Below are 27,820 nucleotides of genomic sequence, written 5' to 3' on the forward strand. Positions count from 1 at the left end.
GGCAGACGTGTTATGTTAGGGCAAGGGTATTAAAAGTTTTTTTTACTCCTTCTGACCTCTTTACGATCCATACCATTTTTTAAAAGAGCTTCAACCAAATATTGATCCAGAGCTAACCTCTTAATGAAATTATTAAAAGGAAAAACAAACAGCCCCTTACATAATCACCAACCGTTCAATTTAACTTTGTTCAATTTAACTTTTTTCTAACACTTTTGGAACTTTATTTTGCTGCGTATTAAAAAATTTCTAGATCCCTCTAACTGGACCTGTATCACTCACAAGAAAAACAAGTTAGAACTATTTTGAGTTTGGCCACGAAAAATAAGATCCAATGATCAAATGAACATGAAATGATTAATATATTACAAATGGTTTATTCTAATCATAGTCTTTGTTGAAAAATTGAGTGTTCACATTAATTAATTAGACATAAATAAGACATTACTAATACAATGATATAAAATTGTAAACATTACAAATTGAAGAATTATTAAATCAGAAAATTCCCTTAACTTATAGTGTCGTGACTCGTGGGTCAACAACGATGACTGGGCCCACTGTTCACTTGCTATCACACTGGTTTACTCGTGATTCAGACACCATTTTCGAAATCTTTATTCTTTAATGCTCTTTCACCTTTCTACTTTACCTTTCCCACAAATCACACTGCTTCTTGTGTCAAATTATCGGTAAGAATTCGTTATTTGCTTTCTTTAATCACATCGGATTATACCCTTTTAACATTCCTAGAATGTGTCTTTAACAACCGATTATTCTTAAATTCCTACCATATTTTACGATTTCCGGAAACAAATCCATTACCCATCTCACTCAATAATTGCTCGCTCATCGATCGTCACTTTCACTCTTTCCCCGTTTCTGAAGTTTCCCCAAAACCAATGAAGATTTACCTACAATACATACAGTGATTCGATTAGGGTTTTTCCCCTTTTTTTCAATATTTTTTTTTCTGCTGGTTGTTGGTATTTCTAGAGCTTCGTTGCTTCTTCTTCTGTTTCAACGATGATCTTCGTTTCTGTATGAGTATGTATTTATCATTTTTCAATCGTCTGTGGTGACTCGTGACTGGCGGCTGACTATTAGTCTTAAATCTTGAGCTCAAGCTCCCATGGAGCTAAACAAGGAGAAGCTTGTCAGGTTGGTGCTTGATCTAATCCCTTCTTTTTCTTTCCTTCCCATATATTTGGAATTTCAATCCTATCAACGAGAAAACGAAGTTGGTTCTCTTCAGAATTCGATCTTCTGTTACAATTCTCGTTTAATTTACTCAGATTTACGAAACGAAAAGATGCATGAATCATGATACAACAAATCTGCTTTTTGTATGGTTTAACGTGGTGTTCATTGGTTGCCAGCCAAGTGTTTGTTTTTATGCCTAGCAACAAATAGATTCAAATAACTTCAATTAAAACCCGATTCATGATCATATTTGCAGGTTTTATGCTAATGGCAAGCAAAAGAACGATGTTATATGGGGAAAAACCGAGCCTTTACACCTTGAAAAATCATCTTCAGGGTACAATGGTCAATCCACCCTGCTAAAATTACCAGTCAGGGGAAAACTCAATGTCCCCACAAACCCTAAACATGGACCAACAACAACAACAACAACAACAAGCAACTTATTCCCTGAAGATCATGAGCCATGGCAGAAACGAATACTTGATCCTGGTAGTGAGATTGTATTACAATGGAACCGAATTTTCATAGTCTCATGCTTGTTGGCATTATTTATCGATCCATTATACTTTTATCTACCTGGAATAGTTGAAAATCAAGATTCTTGGTGTGTGAAAACAGATTTAAATCTCCGAATTGTTGTGACTGCTTTTCGGACATTAGCAGATTTGTTTTACATGTTGCATGTTGCAATTAAGTTTAGAACAGCTTATATTGCCCCTAGCTCACGTGTGTTTGGAAGGGGTGAACTTGTTATGGATCCTAAAAAGATTGCTAAAAGATATATTAGAACCGATTTCTTCATTGATCTAATTGCAACTCTTCCTCTTCCTCAGGTACTTTGTAACAAAATTATAACAAAATTGTAACAATTCTTTTTCTTTTTTACATTCTTGATGTGTTTTGTTATTTTGTGCAGATTGTTATATGGTTCATTATACCTGCAACAAGAAACTCAAAAGCCAATCACAATAACAATGCCCTTGCTTTGATTGTTCTTTTACAATATATTCCAAGATTATATTTAATCTTTCCTTTAAGTTCTGAGTTAGTCAAAGCAACTGGAGTTGTAACAAAAACAGCTTGGGCAGGAGCTGCATATAACTTAATGTTATACATGTTGGCTAGTCATGTATGTATAATAATTCTATATTTGTATATAGTATAATAGTATAATAGTATATACCCTTTTTTTTTTATAAATAATAACAATTTATTGATTTTCTCATAATTAGGTATTGGGGGCAGCATGGTATTTGTTATCGATTGATCGACACCTGTCATGTTGGAAATCTATTTGCAATGATGAAAAAGAATTATGTAAAGCTAGTTATCTTGATTGTAGCACAATCAATGATATTGAGAGAAAAAAATGGGCAGAAGTGACAAATGTTTTTAAGGGGTGTACAGGTGATGATGATTTGCCTTTTAAGTATGGAATATTCCAAAATGCAGTTCAGAAAAATGTGATTTCCTCAAGTATTTTTCATAAGTACTTCTATTGTTTGTGGTGGGGATTACAACAATTAAGGTATGTGTTTCTTTTAAGTTTATTTGATTGTTTATTTGGGTTAGATGCAAGAAACAACAATGTACTTTTGTTGATTTGTTTATTATTGCATCCTACTTTTGTTATAATTGTGTGACTTTTTCAAAGTATAATGTGCTAATAAGAAAAAAAAAGTTAAAAGTACAATGTTATTAGGTGGCTACTTCTTAGAATTGAATCAAATGATTGAAAAACAAATCGAATGATTACAAGATAGTCTCCTAGCTATCGAGAGGCTAGATCTCTCCCTTAGTTTCACTCATAACAGGGAAAGACTTTTTTGCCCCTCACTAACATAAAGGATAGTAGTTCTTCTTAATTCTCTCTTCTTCTAGTTCTAGCATAAATAAACTTGATTGGAGGTCTACCAATATGCTTAAGTATAATCTTGGAAGTTTGACATTTTGAAATTGAAACCATTCTTTAGATGTGGGGTATAATAGTAATAACTAATTATTTGGTGCATCTGATTTTATGTTGTTTTCCAGTTCATATGGGCAAAACTTGTCAACAAGCACATTCATAGGGGAGACATCATTTGCAATACTCATTGCCATTGTTGGTCTTGTTTTGTTTGCACATTTGATTGGCAATATGCAGGTAAGTGGAAACAAATTATTACTTTTTTTAAGTCATGTAAATTTAGTAACCCTATCCCTCAAAGTTTACAAATTTTATGTATTCTTTCTCTTTAAGAAAAAAAAAAATCATGCATTAATAAGTCCACATTCATACTACGTAATACTCCCTCCATAACTACAACAAATATTGTTTTTAGTATCCCCAAAAAAAATGCAAGATTCCCTTAATGGGTTATTTCTAAATCTCTTTTTTGGCATTTTAGTGATCATTACTAAAATTAAGTAACTTTAACAATAGTACGTTGCTATTTGTTTCATTTAGCTCTAATTCCATACGTGGTGTCGTGTGTTATGTAGACCTACTTGCAGTCATTAACAATGAGACTTGAGGAATGGAGACTCAGGCGAAGAGACACAGAGGAATGGATGAGGCATCGCCAGCTTCCAGAAGATTTGAGAAAACGTGTTCGACGTTTTGTTCAATATAAATGGGTGGCGACCCGTGGAGTCCATGAAGATGTTATCCTTAACGGATTACCCGCGGATCTTCGTAGGGATATTCAACGCCACCTATGCCTAGACCTTGTTCGACGGGTATACTTCCCAAATCTTTAACTTCTTTTATGAAGGGTAAATATGACAATTTTGATGTTTAATAAGGGTATATACGAAATTCTCAGTACACTGCTATTATTTTGATATGGTAGGTCCCGTTTTTCTCACAAATGGATGACCAATTGCTCGATGCAATTTGCGAACGGCTCGTGTCCTCTTTAAGCACGGAAGGCGCGTACATAGTCCGCGAAGGCGACCCCGTGACCGAAATGTTTTTCATAATCCGGGGCCGCCTCGAAAGCTCGACAACGAATGGAGGTAGAACGGGGTTCTTCAATTCGATTATTATGCGACCGGGTGACTTTTGTGGTGAAGAGCTTCTCGCGTGGGCCCTACACCCGAAGTCAACGGTCAACTTACCATCGTCCACAAGAACCGTTAGATCACTCACGGAAGTCGAAGCGTTTGCGTTAAGAGCAGAAGATTTGAAATTTGTGGCTAATCAATTTAGAAGATTGCATAGTAAGAAGTTGCAACATACTTTTAGGCATTATTCGCATCATTGGCGGACTTGGGCGGCTTGTTTTATTCAGGCAGCGTGGAGGCGGTATAAGAGGAGGGTGATGGCGAAGAATTTGTTGACCATGGAGTCTTTTGTTGACCGCGATGAACAAGAGTGTGAGGATGAGGAAGAACATGAGGGTGAAGAAGAAGAAGAGGGTGGTGGTGGTGGTGATGTGGCGGGTGGTCAAGTAAAGTCAAACCTTGGGGTGACGATTTTGGCGTCAAGATTTGCGGCGAATACAAGAAGGGGGATGGCGAATAGGCTTAAGTTGCAGAAACCCGAAGAACCGGATTTTTCGGAAGTTAGTTAAAAGACAATGAATCACAAGTTTACATTGTTTTTGGTTGAAATCTTTTGAAGTTATATTGGCTAACAAGCTTTTAATAGAAGTTTGTAATATATGAGTATTGTTGTTGTAGCAAGTAGCAAGTGAAATGTAGAGGTGAAAGTGAGCCTTTTGGCTTCTTCACGGCTAGAAGTTTGTTTATACTAATGGAAAAATGTCTCTAGTCCACAAATATTTTGAAAATTGAAGTTAGAAACGATAATGTTGAATGTATATGTATATTTTAAACGTATAGGGGTAGTTTATGCAATTGCACATACACTCATGAACATCTACATGAACACATGTCTCACAATAGAGACAAAATAGAGAAACCACTTGTGTATTTATCTCCATCTCGGCCCATAAATCGTTCTAGAAATGATTTTAAATTCACACAAACAAACACACACCGTCTTGTCACCAAAAATCTAGATTTGTTTTTAGTTCCTGAACAAAATCAATTTCAAATTGACACACATGTACACATACAAAGAGAGTTAGATATTTGATGGAAAATAGGTTGTGTAATGGTAGGTTTTATGGTTAGGAGGAGAGAGAGAGAGAGAGAGAGAGAGAGAGAGAGAGAGAGAGAGAGAGAGAGAGAGAGTTTTAGTAAAAAAGAATTTAAATAAAAGTTTTAAAACAAAATAAAAAGGGCAATAAACTCTTTCAATATTTCTCATGCACTAACCAAGCAAGAAAATAAAACCATAAGGACCAAAGGTGTATAGGTTTCAAACATTATCCTCATGGTGTTAAATAGGGATGAAAGTGGGTCCAAACCCGGACCGGATGGACCGACCCTGAAAAACCCGGAACCGGTTAACGGGATTTTGTAGAACCGGAAACCGGACCGGTATATAGGAACCGGTTCCGGTTCGGTTCCGGGTACGGTTCCGAGTAAAGTGGGTCTAGAACCGGAAAACCCGGAAACATCAAAGTGGGTGGGTTAGAACCGGATAAAGTGGGTTTAGAACCGGAAAACCCGGAAAAACCGAAATTTTTTGGTAATTACTTACTACTTAGTGGGTTGAACTTTGAATATTTTCATATTTATATCCCGACTTTGGGTGACTGTAACTCATTGAATATGAAACCAAAATTAACAAAATTATAGTCTAAAATCATGTACAAACTCTAAAATACACTCTGGAAATAAGCGCATGTCAATCGACTTTAAACGAATGAGATTTTCATGTGTTAACATTTTCGCATAATACAAAGTACAAAAACAAATAGCTGAAAAGTTGAAAATTTTCATTTTTGATATCCCGACTTCGGAGGGCTGTAAATCATTGAATGTTAAACCAAAAATGACAAAATTATAGTCTAAACTCATGTACAAACTGTAAACTTTCACCGAATACAAAAAAACTGAAAAACTAAAAACTTCCAGCTTTGATATCTCGACTTTGGAGGACTGTAAATCAATGAATATAATACTAAAAATGGTAAATTTATAGTCTAAAATCATGTACAAACTCTAAAATACATGTTGGAAAAAACTGCATGTCAATTGGAGTTGAAACGGATGAGATATGCATCTTTTAAACGTTTCACAAAAACCGGTTCCGGCCCTAAAAGTGGTTCTGGTTTTTAGACCCGGTTTACCCGGACCCGATTGACCCAAACCCGGATTACCCGGAACCCAGATAAAGCCAATTTTTAAACCCGGAACCGGTTCTATATATTCCGGTTTTAACGGTTCCGGTTTCGGTCCGATTCCGATTCCGGTTCCGATCCGGTTTTCCGGTTCTAAATCTCATCCCTAGTGTTAAATATGTGGTAAACCACATGAAACAGTTTTGTCTAGACTAAACTGCACAAATGGTCCTTGTGGTTTGCTCAAAATTGCCACTTTGGTCCAAAAAAGTTTGCACTGGCACCACAGGTCCAAAGTTTTCATTTTCTTGCGAGTTTGGTCCAATTTGCTTTGAACTTTTTCATAATGACGATTTTGCCCTTACTTTTTCTTTTTTAGTTTTATATTTATTTAAATACTTTTATGTTTAAAAGAAAAATAATTTTTTTTTTTGCTATTTTACTTTAATAATTTTTTTATAAAGAAATAAATAAATAAAATACTCTCTCTCTCTCTCTGGCTTCATATCATTACACCCTAATCTCAATTGCTCGTCACCACTAATTAGACACCATACCCCTGTTTTTCACCAGATCTTCATTGGAGATGAAGGAATCAGAGATAATCGTGATGAAGGCCACTGCCCACAACAATTCTTTTAAGATAATTTCCTTCTTCAAGTTTCTCTTTTTGAAACGGAAATTTCCGTAGTTCTTTCTGCCAACAAGAGTTGAAGAAGAAGTAGTTTCTTTAAATGTTTGGAATTCGAGTTTTCGTTGGTCATAAATCTCTCTTGCCCCCACACAAGAAGCCACGACATGTCTCTTCTTTCTTTTCTTTTTTTAACCGTAGAGAACAATACATGTAATAAGGGGTCAAAAGGGGTCATCGATTAATCAGCCCCATAAAACAAAATCGAATCACAGGAGAACAAAAACATATAAGAGATTTGCCATGGTCTTTCGATTTTTGATTAGAGCCACATATTGCTCTTCAAAAGAAGTTAGCCAAGCCCCTCAAAATGTATTTCATATATTTCATTAAAAAATCATCAGCTTACTGAACCAGAAAAAGAAAATAGGTTTAACACCAAACCAAAAATAAAAAACGAATTGATCTTTAGATTCAAAACAGAAGATGAACCATGTGATTTATCAATTCCAGAAATCAAAATTCCTGTATCGATCAGAAGGGGTAGCCCGATAAAGAAAATTGGACTTACCAAATCAGAGAAGGAGCAATAGTCGGTACTGTTGATCAGAGGCTGGAGCGGAGATCGGAGATTGGAGAAGGGGCGCCGATATGGAGATGGTTTCCAGAGAAGTAAGAGAGAGAGATAGAAAGAGAGAGAGGTGGGGTGGGGTTTGGTGGATTATTAGATGTATATTTATTTTTAATTTTTTTTTAATCTGAAAATCAAAAAAGCAAATAAGAAAAAAAAGAAAATCATATTAGCAGGGGTAAATCCGTCATTTTGAAAAAGGACATAATAGATTGGACCAAAAACGCAACAAAGTGAAAGTTTTGGACCTTTGATGCTAGTCCAAACTTTTTTAGACCAAAGTGACAATTTTGAGCAAACCACAAGGACCATTTGTGCAGTTTAGTCTTTTGTCTATCGTTTATTCATTGCATCTTAAGTAAATTATATATGTGGTCCCTATGGTTTGCTCCAATATGCATATTTGGTCCAACATTTTAAAATTTTGATATGGCTGGTTGAATCATATAGTTTCCAAATCTTGCACCGGAGGTCCTTTGGCCGTTAACTCTAACAGCTTAGTTGTTACTTTTTAAAAAATGACTATTTTTGCCTATGTTTTTTATTTTTATTTTGTCTTTTTGTCATTTTCTATTTTTCATTTAATTATTTTTAGATTATTCTCAAGCAACCATCATGACATTCTGTTAGCATCACCACCACTTGAAACTACAATCAACCACCAACCATCACCCCGTCCTTTTCCCCGGTCTATGTCCCGTTTCTGATATTCTTTTTCGGTCATCTTCTTTAGCAAACACAGGGTGAGAAAATGAAACTTTTATGCATTGAATGGATTTGTTTGGTATTTTTTGATTAATTTGAGACGGTATTCCGAAACACTAGACACACCAACTATCACCCATCCCTCCCTACCATTTATCTTTTTCGACGAGATCTAGTAGTGCAAAGTATCAATAAAAACTCAACCAGAATTAAACCAAAGTTACACCAAGATTATTTTCACCGACATAATCACACCACAATCATACCACAATTCAAACAAGAATCACACCATAATTCAAACCAAAATTAGAACAATAAAAGCTTCAATAAAGAAACAATTATGGAGGCAATATTCAATGATGTTATTAACATTTCTAATAAGATATTAGAGTTTCATGTATTGTTTCTGACTAGAGAACAAGATCAGAGTTAAGGCAAGAACAAAATAAAAAAATTTAAAACTTTAGGTTCCCGTAAGGATTATTTTATTGAGTTAATCAACAGGAGCAAGTTAAGTAGGTTTAGCAATCTCCACCATCATTGCCAGTAAGTTTTGAAGCCTATAGAGAGAAAGAGGTGACCATAGGAGAAGAGGAGGCAGAGAGATAAAGTCACAGATAGGCATAGGCACGAGAGACCGAGCCACAAATATGTAGTATTGACAATGACAGCTGTAAAAGAGACAAAGTCATGGAGAAAGTCGATGGGAAGGCAGAGGAGGTCTTTCGGCGGCTGGAGGTGGATGAGGAATAAGCCTTGCTAGCGGGATGAAGGGTGTTGTTGATGGTGCATGAGAGGGTAGAGAGAGATCCGAAAGAGGTTAGTGGTTGCCTACTTTAGGATTCTTTGTATCATTTTCATATAAATGAAAGAAATTGTTCCTCATGTTCAAAGAATGACAAAAATGACAAAACAGGGGCATTTTTGTAATTTCACATGTACATTACAAAGCTTCTTAGACAATAAATCAATAATGGCCTCAAGGACCTTTGGTGCAAGATTTTGAAACCACAAGGACCAACCATATCAATTTTGAAAAAGATGGACCAAATGTGCAGATTCGAGCAAACCAAACGGACCAAATCTATAATATACTCTTACATCTTTTGTAACTTGGTCAAGATGCCCCTAAACATTTATTTTTCAGAAATCTGTCCTCAAATTATTCTCTGATGTCAAATAAATGCACCCCCGTCTTCAAATGCAAACCCCAACTTGTAAGGTTCGTATGAACCCGCTCAAAGCCAGAGATAAAGATAGGGAGCTGGGATAATGTTGATAACAGGAAGAGAAATTACATCTTCATGGTCTCTTTGTTGCAACTTACCAACTCAATCTCGCAATTCGATTCATACCTCTAGAAATCTTCGAAACAGTTCATCCATTTGCAGAGCAACACTTTCTGTCCAAGGAAAACCCAACGCTCTCTTTTCATTATCTTCATCCACCAGGTATGAGCTACTGAACTTTCTTCGTGTTTTCACTTTCGAGATACCGTAAATTTCTCATTTTTATCATTTAACTGAATCGCAATGTCTTCCTGCACATGGGCGTTTTCAGTAATTCAGTTCTTTTGGGAATTCAGGTGTTGTTGAGTATGATTAGAAACAAATTGCGCTTTATCGTACATGCTTTTTTTTTTTTCTAATAACTTCAATTTCGTTGCCAATTTGATGTTCTTGATTATGATTTGAACCGTTGCACTTTGTTACTACAAATGGGTCATTCCCAAAACTCGATTTGATTGGGAAGTTAGTGTTCTTGATTACGATTGGAAATCACTTGCTCCTCATCACTGTAAGCCTGCCCGAAGAAATTCATTGGGAATTGATCTTTCGCCTCTTGAATTTACTAGTGTAGACCATTAATGGATGTAGTATGATTCATCGAACCATTTTATTTCCAAAAATGACTAATAAAACAACGTAATTCATGGACAATATATCTATTCTTTGGTTGCTTTTCTAGTATTTTGACAATTCTTTTTGTATTTTCAGCTGTGAGAGCTCTAATTTTGATCCACTAGGTATCAATTCAGGTAAATTACCTGGTCTGAATTCCACTTGGGAAAATGTTTTAGGCTTGTTTTCAGAAAGATTTGATAGCAGCTCAAGTACAAGAAACGAAAAATCTCCATCATCTAAAGGAGCAGCAGGTTTGAATCTTTTCTATAAACTTTTCCATTCCTTCCAAAATCTTTCAATCTGAATTATGAATGATTCTTTGTTTTCAACAGCTGCAATAGAGGACACATCCATTGATTTTGGCGACTTTTTCAAAGGGCCATTACCTGGAAAATTCCTCAAACTTTTAGGGTTTTTGGCTTTATCTAGACTCGGGATTTATATACCCCTTGGTGGAGTGAATAGAGAAGCATTTGTTGGAAATTTGGATCAAAATAGTATTTTAAGCACTTTGGATACGTTTTCTGGAGGTGGAATTGGTCGACTTGGAATATGTTCTCTTGGAATTGTCCCATTTATCAATGCGTCAATCGTGTTTCAACTTCTTACACAAATTTACCCTAAATTACAAGAACTTCAAAAGAGAGAAGGCGAAGCAGGAAGAAAGAAAATTCTTGCATATACTCGTTATGCTTCTGTTGGATTTGCTCTTGTCCAGGTAAGAAATTACATTATTACCCTTTTTGTGATTCCATTCCATCATACGAAACAGATTACAAAGTATTAATCTAATTTTTTTTTTTTACATGATCAGGCGATTGGTCAAGCTCTGTTTCTTAAACCTTATGTGGATGATTTCAGCAGTCAATGGGTGATATCTACTGTTGTTTTATTAACACTTGGATCTGTATTTACAACATTTATTGGTGAAAGAATCACAGATTTGAAACTTGGAAATGGCACATCGCTTCTTATATTTACAAGCATCATCTCCTACTTGCCTGCATCTTTTGGAAGAACAGTTGCAGAAGCTTTTCAAGATGGAAACTATCTTGGCCTAATTGCCATCATCATCTCCTTCTTCCTTCTAGTTCTTAGCATCGTCTATGTTCAGGTAATCCTTTCTTTTTCTATTTCCAAACTAATTTACAAAAATAGTCCCTGTTCTTTCAGCTTTTGATCCTTATTTCAAGGTTTCATATTGATTTTGATCTCTGTTTCAAGTTTTTATATAAGTTTTGGTCTTTATTTTAAGGTTTCAGGGACCAAAATCGACAAGAAACCTTGAAATAAGGACCAAATGTTGAAAATAAGTTTCAATTTTGGACTAAACATGGTAAAAATAAAAAGCATGGGGACCATTTGCTATTTTCTGCAACTTGACCATTTTGGTCTTTATTTCAAATTCAAAGGAGCAAAATTGACATGAAATTTTGAAATAAGGACCAAAATTGAAAAAAATATTGATTTTGGACTAAACACAGTAAGAATCAGAAAACAAGGGGACCATTTTTGTAATTTACTCTAAAGTACATTATCTATATTGGTTAAAAGAGTAAAGTATGCTGCTCTTTCTGCAACTTGCCAATTTTGGTTCTTATTTCAAGTTCAAGGGAGCGAAATCGACATGAAAGTTTGAAATAAGGACCAAAATTGAAAAAGGTTTTGATTTTGGACTAAACACATCAAAAATCAGAAATCACAGGGACCATTTTTGTACTTTACTCTTAGTTTTTATCTTAAAAAAATAATTATAATTAATGAATAATATAGTTTTGGCTATGAACTGTTTCAGGAAGCTGAAAGAAAGATTCCACTGAATTATGCTTCACGATACAGTAGTAGAACAGGAGGGATTCAGAAATCTGCTTATTTGCCATTCAAGGTTTGATTTTTTTTTTTTTGAAATAAATTATTTTTCTGGATAATGATTTTATTAAAAAATTCAAGGGCATTTTGGTCAGGTGAATAGTTCAGGAGTGATGCCGATTATATTTTCCACGTCATCTTTGGCTCTTCCTGCCACTCTGGCACGGTTTACTGGTTTAAATGTGCTAAAAAATGCCGCTGTGGGTTTGACCCCAGGGGGTAAGAAATACTAGAATATTAGAATATGACTAAAATTAAAAATTAAAATCTCCCATGTTTTGTTTGTGGATTTCGGTGGAATTGGAATTACGGATTCCATTCAATTCGCAAATCCAATCCAATCTAACTATATTTAATAATTTTAGGTGCGTTTTATCTCCCAACAAACGTTTTATTAATCGCATTCTTCAACTATTACTACACTTTCCTCCAATTGGACCCCGATGACGTCAGCGAACAACTGAAACGCCAAGGCGCCTCCATTCCACTTGTCCGACCCGGGAAAAACACAGCCGCATTCATCAAAACGGTAATTTCTCAATTTTCTTTTTTTTCTTTTTCATAATCACGAAAATATTAAATATTTTTGTTATTCGACTAAATAAAAGTGTTTGTTGGGATTGATTTAGGTTTTGAGTCGGATATCCGTTTTAGGGTCGGTGTTTTTGGCGATTCTTGCAGCGGGCCCCGCTGTTGTGGAACAAACGACACATTTGACGGCTTTTCGAGGATTCGCAGGTACTTCGGTTTTGATTTTGGTTGGTTGTGCCACCGACACTGCAAGAAAAGTTCAAGCGGAGATAATTTCTCAGAAGTATAAGAACATCGAGTTCTATGAGATTGATAAAGATATAACCTTTTAATTTTTAAACATTGAGACATGTAATTTTTATTTAAACATTGTATAAGTTAAATATCGTGTTGTACTTGTTTCTAATGTACTACATTTTGATATGTACATAAAACCCTAATTTTGCTCATACAACAATGATTTTTCTAGTGAAAGAATGCAATACATATATAAATTAATCAACACTTGCACCTTAAAAATTCAAAGATGTTACGTTAATACATAAACCACCATTCTTATAATCAACATGGTATTACAGCATCATTTTTGGTTGAAGAACAACGTGCTGAAAGAAAGAAAAAAAAAAAAAGGAATTAGCAAAATATTTTAATCAAAAAACTTATAATCAAGAAAAGTAGAAAAGCATCATTTACCTTGATCTGTGTACGATTATATGTATATGTGATATGAACACATCCATCACTTGCTTCAATTACAGCCGGATATGAGAATTCCATTCCATCCGTTTCCTCCAATGTCACAACCTCCCGCCAGGAATCACCATCATCGCCGGAAACCGCCACTTTCAACACCCCTCTGGAAACCGTATTATAAGCAAGCAAAACCCTTCCATCACTTAGCTTCACACCATCAATCCCTATAATAAAACCACATCATCTTTGAATATTTAGTTTTTTAAATTGTATACTTTTGGCATTTTTTGATAAGAAATACGATTATCTTGACCTGAATTTGGATTGGGTAACTCAGTTGGAACAACAAAACTCCAGTTTTCACCTCCATCAAGTGATTCCGACATACAAACTCGACCAATTCCCTCAAATGATCTTAATAAAACACGAAGATTGCCTTTTGAGGTTTTGTAAGGAACCGGTTGGATCACACTGAGTGACTCGTTTTGAATGTAAATTGGCCCGTTTTTTTTCCATGATCTTCCTGAATCTGAAGTCATCTGTTTTACAAAACAAGAATGTTAAACTGAGTTGACTCGTGACCATTAAAGAGTAAAGATGTAATGATTGAGTTGAAGTATAAAGTAGAAACCTCCACCCAAGCACCCCAAGAGTTCCAACTTTCAACAGATGAACCACAAAGTAACTTCCCATTTTCAAGCAACAAAGGCTAAACAAAAAACAAACACAAGAGAATTAATTAACATCATGATTTTTTTTTTACCTATAAATCCTTAAATAACACAAACATAATGAATTAAATGTATAACCTTGTTCTTTATTGGTCCTAGGATACCAGGAGGAAGTTGTTCTCTTTCACTCCAAGTTACACCACTATCATATGACCTTTTCATACATCCACTCCATCTAAAACACCAAATCCATTAAAAACCATTTTCTACTTTTGAAATGTTATTTGGAAGATGAATAATAAGAAACCTACTTTTGAACCTCTTGCCCGATTTTATAGAAGAGAAGTAACTCATTTGAGGGAAGCTTAAATAATACAGGATTCCACATTGGAACATCTTGTTGCTCATCAGCAATAACAGGGGCATGCCAATAACCATCCTGCCCGAATCAAACCGCTGCCCGATAAGTTTTGAAGGGCTAAATATGTAAAAAAAAATCATAATAAACAAATAAATGAAAGTAAGTTAATGCCAATTTATACATACCTTGTGCATTTGTAACCAAATCTTGACATCGGGTGCCCCTTCATATGAACCCCCAAAGTAGGCTACTAAAAAGCAGTCTTTATTAACCTAAAGTAACCAAAATCAGTTGACTTTTTTTTATTAAGTTGTTCTTTCTATGTTAAGTAAAAAAAGAAACACTCATATATATATACTTATTATAGAAAGTCAAGAAAATTAATTACCTCGACTATTGTGGAAGCATGACAGCTATTAAAAGGAGCCGAGTTTTTTGTGAATGTGAACTCTTCTAGCAATGGTTTCCATTGAGTATCTAAATCCTCTTCCATTTTACTCGAATTTCTGGATTCATAATTAAAATCAATATTTAAAAAGAAACTAGCAAATGGGGTATGTTGAGTTTGATCAAATTTCAACAGAAAAACAATCTGTTGATTGAAAGAAAGAAAGAACACAAATCTTTTGACTTTGATCAAATTATGAGTAGAAACTATCTGTTGACAGAATCAAATACAAGTAGCATGTTATGTTATCTAACCTTTCGGAAAGAATACGAATTTGATGAAGCCATATTTGAGATTTGACTAATTTATGGGAAAGGATAGAACTGTTTCTACATACGATAACAGGCTTAAAGATCGTGAAATTGGATATCACAGTATGCAATGCCAATAACAAGAACAAGATCAACACAATCATAAACCCTAATTTTGGCATTTCTAATTGTAGAAGAGTTGATTTCAAGAAGATCAAAAAGTCTTCGACTTGAGCGTATAGACAAACATACAGTTCCATTAGAACCTCTTTCTAGAAGTGGGAATTCGCTCAAGAGTTTAAAATCTTTTTTATTTGAATCAATCAATTTCTTGACAGATTTAGTTGGAAAAAAATATCATTTATTGACATCTCAATCTGCACCAAACCCATATAGAATCTTTATGATGAAATAGCTACAGAAAGAGATAAAATAAAAATGGAATTAAAGAAGTTAACACAGAGATAGGCGTACCTGTTCAATTGAAAAGGAAAGGGAAATTAAAAGGCTGTGGGTGTCTATATCTTCAGCTTTTACCCATACTACAAATCTGAATTATACGTACTTGTTTATACTTCATACCCATCTGCTTAATTACTTAATTAAGTTGAAATATTATATTTTTTCTACTCCAAGCAACTCCGTATTTCATGTTACTAGAAGATCTTTTATGATCTTTCAAGATAGCGACAGCCTGTCTTTGTCCCCTTCGCATTACACTTCAAGATCTATTTTTATGAACTTTTGTAAGTGTTGATGAGCAAAAGAATGTTTTTTTGGTGATATTCTTAATGTAACTTTAGAAATGAAGTTATTAACTTATTATACAAAATGACAAGAGTTTTGGTAGTTTTGAAAAATGATTACAATATTCATAACATGTTGTTCGATACATATTTAATGTTGTTTAGACTAAAAAATAGGTAAGGCAGGGTGCCGGAATATAACATATCTCACCGTATTCATAAGATCGGGAACAAACAATTTTGGAAAAGTTGATTTCATTTTCATTTACATAATCCCCTCTCAAGAATTTTCTCTTAATTCTACTCCGAGAGATTGATTGGAATCACCATGAATTACTCAAAATGCCAACAAATAATTCTCTTATATCGTTAATATACTTTGTCATTAGTAATGTTTTGAGTTTTACCAATGTTATTCTGAATGTCGGAAGTGTCATTCGGACATGAAATTAGAAATTATAGTTTTTTCAAAGTTGTAACTGTAACATATCATCCATTTGGTTTCTACTCATGTTATATTGCATTGCGTTTCTACTCATGTTATATTGCACTGGTTTCAAAGAGTACACCCTTGTTTAGATGTATGAGGCCATAACAAAAATATTCCAAAAGATTGTTCAAAAAGAATTCGCCATAATCCGGAACATATCATCAAATTTTGGACCTGAATGTGTATTCCGATATTTTGGTCGCAAAGTAACAATGTATATCTAGACCAAGTAAACTTACACAATGTTTTGTATTACAATTTAGGTTTTAGGTTTATGGATTGTTTATGAAAATATTGTGTTCCGTTATGATTTAAAGTTTATGGTTTATGTTGCACATTGTAATGTATTTTGTTATATGTGTAGGAAAAAATGATTTCCTATTTATTTGTGTTGTTATGTGTCTTCCTTATATTGATTGGTATGATGTTTGAAAACATAAACATTAAATTCAATAACATACGCATTAAGCTCAATTCGTGCATCTTTTGGACGAACACATTTTCAGCTTAAAATTCTATCTGTGGTGATATAGATCTCTATTCCTTAACCAATATATATTCACATATACAAGCATACTTCAAAATAATAGTTCGAAATGTATGTTCATAACGTTACCAGTAATGAACTTGCTAAAAGTTAAGTATGGCATGTCAGATTTTGAATCGCTTTACGTCACTCATGTCAGCCCACCAATGCACCAACGCTTAATAACAACTTGCTCTTGTTTGGAACAAGATAAAGTACATCCAGAATAAACTTACTGAAAAGTAATTCTGACATGTTAGATTTCCAAGAACTTTATGTCAACTCATGTCAATCCACCAACACTCCAACAAAACGTTTTTGTCTAGAACATGGTGTTCCAAATTAAGTGGTCATTTCACCAATAACGCAAAAAATGATATTTTTGTTTAGATCCAAACTAAAATTAGGTTTATTTTAGTCGATATCCATTTTTTATACATAAATATGTTACAAATAAAAGTAAACGACTGGTTTAAGACTAAAAACTTGAGAATAATAATAAAAATTAGTAAAAAAGTTAAGGTATTTTTTGTCGTTTTACCCATAAAAAAAAACTATATAGGAAATCAGAGTTAAAACTGTAAAACTGTAAGTCAGTTAGGGTTAAAGTGTAAAATTAAGTCAGTTAACTATAAGTGACACCAGCATATAGTAAAGGGTCCATACTCGTAACTTACCTTTCATCAATATTGCACGAATGAAGTGAGCCCTCGTTTTTTTGGAGCTCACTGTTCATGGTGTCAATGGCGAGCTCTACTGAAACCTCAAAATGGCTGACTTTATCCGTCACACTCGCCCTCGCCACCGTTTCTACATCCGCCGCCGTCTCGGGTAACATATTCTCATGTTTTCATCAACTCCTTAGACAATATATCATTCAATCTGATATCTTTCAGTTTACTACTGGAGTAAGAGAAGAACGCAAGATTCCGTTGATAAGCTTATAAAGGAGCTTCAAAAATCTCTGAAGGAATCATTAGAAAAGTGTGCTGCTGAGAGGCAGGGCCGAATTAGAGCTCAACAGGTTAAACCCACACAAACGGCAAACCCCCTTTTTGATTTCGTAAATGTGTCCCCTGTTTTGCAATTCGAAGCTCATTTGTTTTAATTTTCAACAATCATATATGAACAGGATTTAAGAAAAGCTATGCTCCAAGCTAAAACGGAGAACTTGGAGACGATTTATCCCATGGCTACTATTGCCATCATCAGATCGTGTTTCTCTACGAGGTAATTGTTACAATTTTCAAGTCTCTTTCAATATTAAACTCCCAACACAATTCCATAATCAAATGTATAACATTTCAAAAGCTTCAATTAAGAAATATGCCAATTGCCATGCCCCAAATGTGCTACTCTTATGAACATGTTCATGAATTGACATGTTAATACCCAATGATTCTGCTCACTTATAAATTCATCAATTTTTTTTGAAATACACAGGAATGGAACACCAAGGCAACCTCTAATTGTACCTCTTGCAAGGGCACTTTTGACATTTGATACATCGCGGGTCCCACCATCTTCTCTTGAAGGTCTTGAAGAGTATTCCCATTGTTGGATCATATATGTTTTTCATCTCAATACAGATCTTGAAAAGTTATGGAAACATCCATCTAGGTCTAAGTTGAAAGCAAAGGTATGTATTATGTAATGTGTATGTCTTGTTCTATTTCCCTCAATTTTATTTTTTTATTTTATTTTAAAAATCTTAAGGTAAGAGTACCAAGATTGAAAGGTGAAAAGAAAGGGCTCTTTGCTACAAGATCACCACATCGCCCATGTCCAATTGGTCTTACAGTTGCAAAAGTAAGTTGAATCATATATTATTTATGTTTAATAAATAATAATCATTACAAGATATATATAAAATTTAATTATTTAGGTGGAGTCTATTCAAGGAAATAGCATCCTGCTTTCTGGTGTGGATTTAGTTAATGGCACTGTAAGTCATTTCTTTTCCATTACAAACTTAATATTTATTAATAATAAATAAAATAAAATAAAAATATAATTTTAAAAGAATAATAATGTTGTGAAATGTGAAATTGTGAATAGCCTGTTCTGGATGTGAAGCCCTATCTACCATACTGTGACAGCATCAAAGAAGCAATAGTACCCAATTGGGTTAAGGTATTGTATTAATTACCCATTTACCCTTTTTATCATGGATGATAATTTCCTTTTTTGAAATTTTAATATATTTTTTTAAATAGATGGATGATATGTTGGCTGTGGGATCTGTTGATTTCTCTGACGATTTTTTAGCAACTTTAACTCGTTATTGGCCTGCAATGGTAAGTGTTTTCATCCTCTTTAATATATGCACAGTAAATTACATTTTTGGTCCTTGAGTATCATTGATTTTTTAAATTTTACCCTTTTGGTCTGTATTTGGTGTTTTCGTAAGCATTTTTGGTCTATGCTCCAAGAAAAATGGTAAATTACATCTTTGGTTTCTAAGTATAATTTTTTCAATTTTTTGTTCCCATAAGGTTTTCTTGTTCAATTTTGGACCTTATTTGAGGTTTTTGTAACGTTTTTGGTCCTAGTTTGAAGTAAAATGATTATATTTTTAGGACCTTATTTGCAAAAATCAATGATACTCAGGGACCAAAAGTAGTAATTTTACTTGGAACAGTGACCAAAAGTGTTTACAAGAACCTCATATAAGGACCAAAGTTGCAAAAGAAAATTTTATAGTACCCAAATTGCAAAATCAGCTATACCTAGGGACTAAAAATGTAAGTTACTCTTAAGTAAAATGACTTCTATTTTGGAACCAAATTTGCAAAAATCAGCTATCCAGGTACCAAAAAATAGTCATTTAACTTGAAAGAGGGACCAAAAATGTTACAAAAGCCTCAAATAAGGACCAAAATTGCAAAAATCAACTATACCTAGGGACCAAAAATGTAATTTACTTTAAAACTATGTGGGAAAATGACACACCTTAGGAAAGTAAATGGAAAAATAAACAAAGGACAAATTTTCCAAAAAAAAAAAAAAAGGATTTTGGAAAGCCTCTTTTTCCCGACTTATTTTTCATTTTTGTATATAATAAAGATAAACAAACGTCAGGATTAGTTGATTAAGTCCATTAAATAAAGAAAAATAAAATAAAAAATAAATGATTCTGTGTTCATTTATGTATTTGTAGGTTAAGAAGTCGTTATATAAATCACCCGAAGAATTTAAAAGTTTAATAAAACAAGTGCTTTCATGGGACATAAGATCGGTATCACAAAGAATCCAAGATGAAGAAGAAGAAGAAGAATCTTCTACAAATGAATCTCATGATACAATTTATCACGTGAATTTAGAAGGATTTGATGTTACTTATAGAATTACATTAAATGGTAATGTACTCGTGGAGGATATTACCCTAGTATTATTAACTTGAAAAAAAAGGATTTTTTTTTTGGAGACGTATTTGTTTTTTTATATTATTTTAAAAAGACAGATTACATGATGTTTTCTTACTTTTGTTATTTAATTTTATTTTATGGGTTCCAATCTGTAAGAGATAATGAAAAATATTAATATAGATGTAACTTAAAAATATGAAATGTAATTTATTAAAATAAAATGACAACTACATCTACATGATGTTTAACATGTGGTGATTGTATTTAATAATAAGGATTGGAACATTTTTTAATTATAGTATGTGTCCAACGTTTTTGGCTTAAATTTCACTATTTTTAGAATATGACTTTTTTTATTACTAATATTTTCAGAACTATAAGACAAAACATATACAATAAACTGGGAAATGAAAATAAAAAATAAAAAATAAAAAATTGGACAAAGCATATACAATAAACTGGGAAATGAAAATAAAAAATAAAAAACAAAAAATTGGAAAATGAAAAGAATGTATATTATTAGCATCGGAAGCTTTTTAGATTTTTCAAAGTAGGTGGAATTTAATTTCAAAAGTTCATGTCCTATATTTTGGTTTTGTACGCACGATATTATTATTATTATTATTATTATTATTATTATTATTATTATTATTTAAACTTTCGTGTTAATTTATTTGTCTCCATACCACCCGAAAGTAACTGAGCTCGACACTTTGTCATATTCAATTAAGTATACTTTTATGAGATTTAACACATAATTAATTAAAGTTTTTAAATGAGGAAATGATTTGGAAAGATTAAGTTTTCCCGAGTGTATAATAATGTAAACAATATTATTTTTGAATTTTCATGTAAATATTAATTTGATATTTTTTAGGTAAAAGGACAACGTCTCTTGTAAATTATAGTATTAATTTGTTATTTATATGTGGTGGTTGTGAATCATGAAAAGGCTTTTTTTCAAAGACTACAAAAGTGACACAATAATAATAAATACTCGAACTTTATGAGGTCGTGGGGATATGATGAATGATATAGACACTCTTAGGCCCATGTCTCATAAAGAAGTTGGGAGTTGAGAAAGAAAACAAGACTTTTTAATAATATCTTTGACTTGGATAAAAATTTGCTAACTAATGAAGGCTACAAGAATAGAACTTGGGTCTTTCTTGTAGTAGCAATTGTGTTTACCAGCAAGCTAAAGAGTTTTTTGCATTTTATATTTAAAATAATATATTTAATGTCTATTATGGTGGAAGTTTTTGTATAAATTATTATTATTATTACTACTACTATTATTATTATTATTATTATTATTATTATTATTATTAATGTCTATTATTATTATTATTACTATTATTATTATTATTATTAATGTCTATTATTATTATTATTACTATTAATGTCTATTATTATTATTATTATTGTTATTATTATTATTATTATTATTATTATTATTATTATTGTAATATTGCATAGAAACGTGTATAGCATCAGGGTAAAATGGTCATTTTACACCGGTCAGCACATTAGGTCAAATTTTCAATCAAACAACATGATTTCTTACTCAGTCAGAATTTCTTACTCAAACAGACCTTTCTCAGTCAGCACTTTCTCAGTCAGCAACTATCAAACGGGACCTTACCTTTTATTGTTGTGGAGTCTGTTGGTTTCTCATATGATTTTTTTTTGTTGTAATTTAAACTCTGCCTTATAAAAATTTGTCATTATTTGACTCTATAAAATATTTGGAAAAATGAAGATGAACTTGTGGGTTCTAATCTTAAGATAACGAAAAATAATACTAGAGATGTAGTGCTTGTATTTAATAATATGGGTTGAATTTTATTAATTATAATATAAAAAACGAGTCCAACGTTTTTAGCTCAAAATTCCTTGTTTATATACAACTAAACTTTTTTGTAAATGTTTTTACAAGTATAAGAGAGCATACATAACTTAAAAATTGAGAATATTATCAGGCATTGGAAGCTTCTTGGATTTTCAATGTAGGTGACATTTGATTTCAAAGGCTATGTGTATATAACATACAACCTGAATTTTCAATGCAGCTGACATTTGATTTCAAATGTGTATATAACACACTACCTTCCAATAGATTGAAAACTTAAAACTGATTTTAAGATGGTAAATAGGATATTGTGTGTATGAAATATACATATTGAAATTTTCAAAAGGGTTTAAATTAATAGTAAAGTTGGTTTTTTTTATAGTAAAGATTGAGTGACTTTAAATTTTAGTTTGTTTCTTATTATATTTTTTTCGCGTCATCATATTCTCGAGTAGACTGTTGAAATTGAGCTTTGAAGTGTTATTTTTCATTCTATGTTTGTGATGTTTTGTATTATTTTTCGGTTATGTAATATTAATTATTATGCGCCATGCTTGTCGTTTATTTGTTATATTGTAATGTAAATTTTCATGTAATAATAGTAGATTAATTTTGATAAAAATTGTATTAAAAAAACAATTTGAAGACTTAAGACAACCAAATAGGAATTATGAAGAATAAAGTCTTCGCGCGCTTTTCATGCATTAATGATGACCATTTTAATGGGAGCTTGAGACTACAACGACAAAAATTGAACTATCCTGTCAATGTTGGATTGAGATTTTCAACCTATTTAATTTAAATGGGTAAATCTTATTAATCAATTTAATTAAATAGTTTGAATTGGATAAAAATTATCAATTCGTTTTCAACCCGTTAATCCATTTAACTTTAATATATATATATATATATATATATATATATATATATATATATATATATATATATATATATATATATATATATATATATATATATATATATATATATATATAGGGGAGAGTTCAATTGAGAAAAAAAAAAGGTTGAGAATGGAGGAATCATTCTCAGCCACTCATTTATTTTTGCCGCAAAAGCCTCCGTCGTACCACCGGAAATGGGAAAAGAATAGACATGTGTTTTCCAAAAAAACATATTTCCTTAAACTATGCTAATCGTTACCTTAATATATATATACAAAAACATAGTCTTTTTCGTTTTTTTTTAATTTTTAAGAAGCTATTTTTATCGAAAAATTATTTTAAATATACCAAAATTCATGATTTTTTAATATCTACAAATAGACATCCATATTGATATAGTTTTAAAATAAAATATTTTTTTTTATATTTTCAGCTATCGTTATTCATAAGTGAATAAAAATGAATCAAGTTTTTTCTACAGTACATTCGTTATTCACTTATGAATAAAAACTATGATTAATTTTTTTACATTTTAAGTATCATTCATATATGAATATAGCATATACTAAACATAGTATATTCATATTTAAATATTAGACGAATCATTCACTTGTGAATATTACATAGTATATTCACTTGTGAATATTAGATGGTAAATTCACTTATGAATATTAAATAATATTTTCATATCTAAATATTACATAATATTACATGGTATATCACATGTGAATAATACATAGTATATTCACTTGTGAATATTAGATGATATATTCACCTATGAATATTACACAGTATATTCATAGGTGAATATATTCACATATGAATATTACACAGTATATTCACATATGAATATTACAATGTGTTTTCACAAATATATATAATTTTTAAATGTTATTCACATATGAATAACATACAGACTTGCATATTCGTTTTTTTTTTGTTTTAATAATCATATACTGATTCAAGTGAGAAAACATATTCATATATGAATATAACGTGGTAATTTAATTTTTGCATTTCATCAAACAGTTGGAGTGCATACAAGTTAACTATTTTAAAAATGTTAAAAACATCAAGTTATCAATTCCAAATCATCATATACTTTCGATTTCGACATCAGATGCGACACCTATGTCTGATCGATTTCTCATTTTGATTTTGATTTTCGAAAATCCGATTGGGAACCTGTGAGTACCGATTCTGAGTCCTTCAATGTCGACCGTGACTGCGAGTCAAGAACTCCGATTCCAATTTCATGAACAGCGAAGAAATTCCGATTCCAACTGATTTTGTTTGCGAATATGAGAAATTCCAGTTCCAAACTTTAACAAATCGATGAAATTGATGAATTTGGGTTGCGAATTTGTCTTGAACGACGAACCTCCCATCTACGAATATTGATGATTGATTAAAACTGGATGACATTGGTGATGGTTTAGTTGAAGAAATTTGGATGATTGTTGAAGGTTGGAGGAGAAATTTTGAGGATGAACGAACTGTTATCGAATTCTCTATAGTTACGTATTTGACGTTGAAGGTTATTAACATATTTACAAGTTTGCCACCGCGTCTTTTTATGCTTAGATAAATGAGTGGCTGAGAATGATTCTCCCATTCTCAACCTTTTTTATTTTCTCAATTGAACCCACCTCTCTCTCTCTCTCTCTCTCTCTCTCTATATATATATATATATATATATATATATATATATATATATTATTTAATATTATTCGAATAATATCATTTATTAATCAAAGTATTAATTTGTAAATTATAATGGTGCATTATTATTACCTATGTTTAATAAAATTCGATCATAATTTTCATCATTTTTTAACGCCGATAATATTGGTCACTCTCTAAAATTACTATGAATCTAAACATTTTTAATCTTATTTGAACAAGTTATTTGTATTTATGAATTAGGATTGTGCTTTTGTCATAATTATGAAGTTTTATTTATGTTTTATAATTTAAGTGGTATAATGTTTAATTATATAATTTATTTAGCTGATTTTAAATGGGTTAACCGAAGTTTAAACCATTTATTTAATAGGTTAGATCGGAAATTACATAAACATGTCAACCTGGTGATAACCCATTTATCTTAAAGGTTGGGTTGGGTTGGAAATATCACCCCATTAAAATAAACAGGTTGGGTTGGATCGAAATTTTCAACCCAATTATTAAATGGGTTAAACCCGAACCCAACTCAAATCGACCCATTGCCACCTGCAGCTGAGACATCATATTGTTATCCATTTTGTTTCTAGAATAACCATGTTTCTACGTGCCGGCTTACCAGAAAACACTAAATACATAGGATTAAGGTAGTGATTATGTATTTGGCTGTGTTTATTTTATGAGAAAATGACAAAAATAGTCATTTACACTAATTACATTACAAAAATAGCCAAAAAAAAACCGAAGTTGCAAAAATAACCATGAGTTTCGCAGATGGAATAGTCCCATCTGTGAAATGGGCTTTCCATCTGCGAATGTACAAGCAGCTAAAACACAACTGTGCTTTAGCTGCTTGTACATTCACAGGTGGTTTATTTTTTTTTATTTTTTTTCTCTATATATATTGAAATTGTAGGGTAAAATCGCAGATGGAATAGCCCATCTGCGATTTACTCTGATTCCATCTGTGAAATTGCGGGGGTTTTTTTTTTTATTTTTTTATTTTTATTTTTAAGTTTAACTATGAAATCAATTGGTTTGACTACGAAATAATATTGCCGAACAAGAAGTTAAAGTTATGAATAGACGTGTGGTAGATAAAAATAAAAAGAAAAAAAATTCAAGTCAAAAAAATGAAAAAAAGCATGTTTACGGGCATTATGTTGATGTTGGTGATGTACGTTTAGATATAACCGAGCTACAAACCAATTGATTTCATAGTTAAACTTAAAAAAAAATTAAAAAAATAACCGCAATTTCACAGATGGAATCAGAATAAATCGCAGATGGGGCTATTCCATCTGCGATTTTACCCTACAATTTCAATATATATAGAGAAAAAAAATAAAAAAAATAAACCACCTGCAAATGTACAAGCAGCTAAAGCATAGATGTGCTTTAGCTGCTTATACATTCGCAGATGGAAAGTCCATTTCACAGATAAGACTATTCATCTGCGAAATTCATGGTTATTTTTGCAATTTCGGTTATTTTTGGCTATTTTTGTAATGTAATTAGTGTAAATGACTATTTTTGTCATTTTCTTTTCTTTTATTTTGATTTGTGTTTATTGCATGTTTTTATTTAATTATATTATAATATAAAAGCGAGTCCAACGTTTTTGGTTTAGAATACCTTTTCTTTTTATACATGGTTAATTCTATAAAATACCTAACATTTTATGATATTGTATGTTTAAACTTAAACTTATTTGTATTTTCAAAATATCCTTTATATTTTCCTTTTCTATGATTTGACACTTTTAACGGGTTACCGTTAATATTTCAGTTTTACATAATTTTTGTATAGAGAATCCTTAACTTTTATTTTCCAAAAAAGAATCCCGTTGAAACTAATTTCTTTTTTTCAAAGGTTATTTTTTGAAAAAAAAAGAAAAGTTAAGGTTTTTTTTTTCCAAAAAAGTATAATTTCATGTTATAGATAGCTAATATTTTAAATATTACTTTGATGTTTTGATGTTTAAGAATGACATATATGATATTTTGATATTTAAGAAATCACACACACACATATATATATATATATATATATATATATATATGATATTTTGATGTTTAAGAATGATATATAAGATATTTTAAAATTTTAAGAATGACAAATATGATATTTAGAAATTAAATTGGGCAAAATATGATATTTTGATATTTAATTAGAGCCGAAAAAAATCGATCCAACCTACTAACACAACCCAAAATTAGCGGGTTGCATTTAGATTTTTAACCTGTTTAAGTTAAATTGGTCAACCTACTCAACCTATTTATTTAAATAAGTTGGGCTGGATACATATTATCAACTCGTTTTCAACTCGTCAACCCATTTAACTTTAATATATATTTAATTTAATAATTATTTGAATATTATCATGTATTATTCAAAATATTAATTTATTAATTATATAATGTTGTATTATTATTTATGTTTAAAAAAACACAATCTTTTTTCTTAGCACCAATAATACTAGTCACTCTCCAAAATCACTTTGAAATTAAACATTTTTAATGTTATTTGAATAATTTATATGTATTTGTGAATTAAGATTATGCTTTTATCATATTTTGAAACTTTATTTACGTTTGAAACTAATTTAAGTGGTGCAAACTTTAGTTAAGGTTTTTTTTTTTTTTTTTTAAATGGGTTAATCCAAGTTTAACCAATTTATGTAGTAGGTTGGGTCGAAAGTTACATAAACAGGTCAACCCGATGACAATCCATTTATCTAAAATGTTAGGTTGGATTGGAAATATCAACTCATTTAAATAAACTGGGTGGGTTGGGTTGAACCCAAACCCAACCAAACTTAGATCGATCCATTGCGAGCTCTATGTTTAATAAGGGTATATATGAATAGGGGTGACAATTGTTGACACGATACGACAAAAATACACGAAACGAAACGAAATTGGGATGAAACTGAAATTTGAATTTGTGTCCGTGTTAAGTGTAAAAAACACGATGTCGTGTCGTGTTCGTGTTTAAAATTCGACATGAAATTGACACAATTAGCATTTATTTGTCGTGTTTTTCGTGTTATTTATAATTAAATATTAATTAAATAAACTAATTTTTTTATTATGTTATCTTTATCATCGTGTTGTGTTTGTCGTTTTTTAATCGTTTCGTTTTCGTGTTAGTTAAAAAAACACGACGTCGTGTC

The 27,820-nt window shown here is 31.8% G+C and overlaps 4 protein-coding genes across 5 annotated transcripts; 3 read left to right on the forward strand and 1 right to left on the reverse strand.

Moving 5' to 3' along the window:
• Positions 1 to 621: 621 nt before the first annotated feature.
• LOC111894782 (cyclic nucleotide-gated ion channel 17) lies at positions 622 to 5,031 on the forward strand. The gene is made up of 7 exons (XM_023890880.3): positions 622 to 1,161; positions 1,460 to 2,039; positions 2,123 to 2,335; positions 2,439 to 2,734; positions 3,241 to 3,352; positions 3,691 to 3,927; positions 4,041 to 5,031. The coding sequence occupies exons 1-7, from the start codon at positions 1,133 to 1,135 to the stop codon at positions 4,761 to 4,763; spliced, it is 2,190 nt and encodes a 729-aa protein (XP_023746648.1). The 5' UTR covers positions 622 to 1,132; the 3' UTR covers positions 4,764 to 5,031.
• A 4,493-nt stretch (positions 5,032 to 9,524) lies between these two features.
• Positions 9,525 to 13,111, forward strand: LOC111894822 (preprotein translocase subunit SCY1, chloroplastic). Its single transcript, XM_023890918.3, has 8 exons — positions 9,525 to 9,801; positions 10,348 to 10,505; positions 10,587 to 10,972; positions 11,069 to 11,368; positions 12,050 to 12,139; positions 12,219 to 12,342; positions 12,489 to 12,652; positions 12,753 to 13,111. The coding sequence occupies exons 1-8, from the start codon at positions 9,623 to 9,625 to the stop codon at positions 12,984 to 12,986; spliced, it is 1,635 nt and encodes a 544-aa protein (XP_023746686.1). The 5' UTR covers positions 9,525 to 9,622; the 3' UTR covers positions 12,987 to 13,111.
• Positions 13,112 to 13,142: 31 nt separating this feature from the next.
• LOC111894823 (uncharacterized) lies at positions 13,143 to 15,709 on the reverse strand. 2 transcript variants are annotated; one of them, XM_023890920.3, is made up of 9 exons: positions 15,553 to 15,709; positions 14,768 to 14,885; positions 14,565 to 14,651; positions 14,330 to 14,457; positions 14,157 to 14,253; positions 13,979 to 14,056; positions 13,661 to 13,886; positions 13,348 to 13,571; positions 13,143 to 13,259 (listed from the first exon to the last, which is right to left on the reverse strand). In XM_023890920.3, the coding sequence occupies exons 2-9, from the start codon at positions 14,870 to 14,872 to the stop codon at positions 13,227 to 13,229; spliced, it is 978 nt and encodes a 325-aa protein (XP_023746688.1). In that variant the 5' UTR covers positions 14,873 to 14,885; positions 15,553 to 15,709; the 3' UTR covers positions 13,143 to 13,226. The 2 variants fall into 2 exon arrangements, with proteins under 2 accessions (XP_023746688.1, XP_023746687.1); XM_023890919.3 differs by lacking the exon at positions 15,553 to 15,709 and adding an exon at positions 15,082 to 15,543.
• A 1,790-nt stretch (positions 15,710 to 17,499) lies between these two features.
• LOC111894830 (uncharacterized) lies at positions 17,500 to 20,322 on the forward strand. Its single transcript, XM_023890925.3, has 9 exons — positions 17,500 to 17,671; positions 17,737 to 17,864; positions 17,973 to 18,070; positions 18,284 to 18,479; positions 18,557 to 18,649; positions 18,726 to 18,785; positions 18,899 to 18,973; positions 19,057 to 19,137; positions 20,001 to 20,322. The coding sequence occupies exons 1-9, from the start codon at positions 17,575 to 17,577 to the stop codon at positions 20,241 to 20,243; spliced, it is 1,071 nt and encodes a 356-aa protein (XP_023746693.1). The 5' UTR covers positions 17,500 to 17,574; the 3' UTR covers positions 20,244 to 20,322.
• The last annotated feature ends 7,498 nt before the right edge of the window (positions 20,323 to 27,820 follow it).

Source organism: Lactuca sativa, chromosome 8 (assembly GCF_002870075.4).
Source record: "Lactuca sativa cultivar Salinas chromosome 8, Lsat_Salinas_v11, whole genome shotgun sequence".
NCBI lineage: Eukaryota > Viridiplantae > Streptophyta > Magnoliopsida > Asterales > Asteraceae > Lactuca > Lactuca sativa.

Bases quoted from the DNA above. Each gene is read 5' to 3' on its own strand.
- LOC111894782 (XM_023890880.3), top strand. From the start codon at position 1,133: ATGGAGCTAAACAAGGAGAAGCTTGTCAG. The intron at 1,162-1,459 runs GTTGGTGCTTGA...TCATATTTGCAG, and splicing joins AACAAGGAGAAGCTTGTCAG to GTTTTATGCTAATGGCAAGC. The intron at 2,040-2,122 runs GTACTTTGTAAC...TATTTTGTGCAG, and splicing joins CAACTCTTCCTCTTCCTCAG to ATTGTTATATGGTTCATTAT.
- LOC111894822 (XM_023890918.3), top strand. From the start codon at position 9,623: ATGTTGATAACAGGAAGAGAAATTACATCTTCATGGTCTCTTTGTTGC. The intron at 9,802-10,347 runs GTATGAGCTACT...TTGTATTTTCAG, and splicing joins TCATTATCTTCATCCACCAG to CTGTGAGAGCTCTAATTTTG. The intron at 10,506-10,586 runs GTTTGAATCTTT...TGTTTTCAACAG, and splicing joins ATCATCTAAAGGAGCAGCAG to CTGCAATAGAGGACACATCC.
- LOC111894823 (XM_023890919.3), bottom strand. From the start codon at position 15,338: ATGGAACTGTATGTTTGTCTATACGCTCAAGTCGAAGACTTTTTGATC. The intron at 14,886-15,081 runs GTTAGATAACAT...TTATGAATCCAG, and splicing joins ATTCGTATTCTTTCCGAAAG to AAATTCGAGTAAAATGGAAG. The intron at 14,057-14,156 runs GTTATACATTTA...TTTTTTGTTTAG, and splicing joins TAGGACCAATAAAGAACAAG to CCTTTGTTGCTTGAAAATGG.
- LOC111894830 (XM_023890925.3), top strand. From the start codon at position 17,575: ATGGTGTCAATGGCGAGCTCTACTGAAACCTCAAAATGGCTGACTTTA. The intron at 17,865-17,972 runs GTTAAACCCACA...ATATATGAACAG, and splicing joins GCCGAATTAGAGCTCAACAG to GATTTAAGAAAAGCTATGCT. The intron at 18,071-18,283 runs GTAATTGTTACA...TGAAATACACAG, and splicing joins AGATCGTGTTTCTCTACGAG to GAATGGAACACCAAGGCAAC.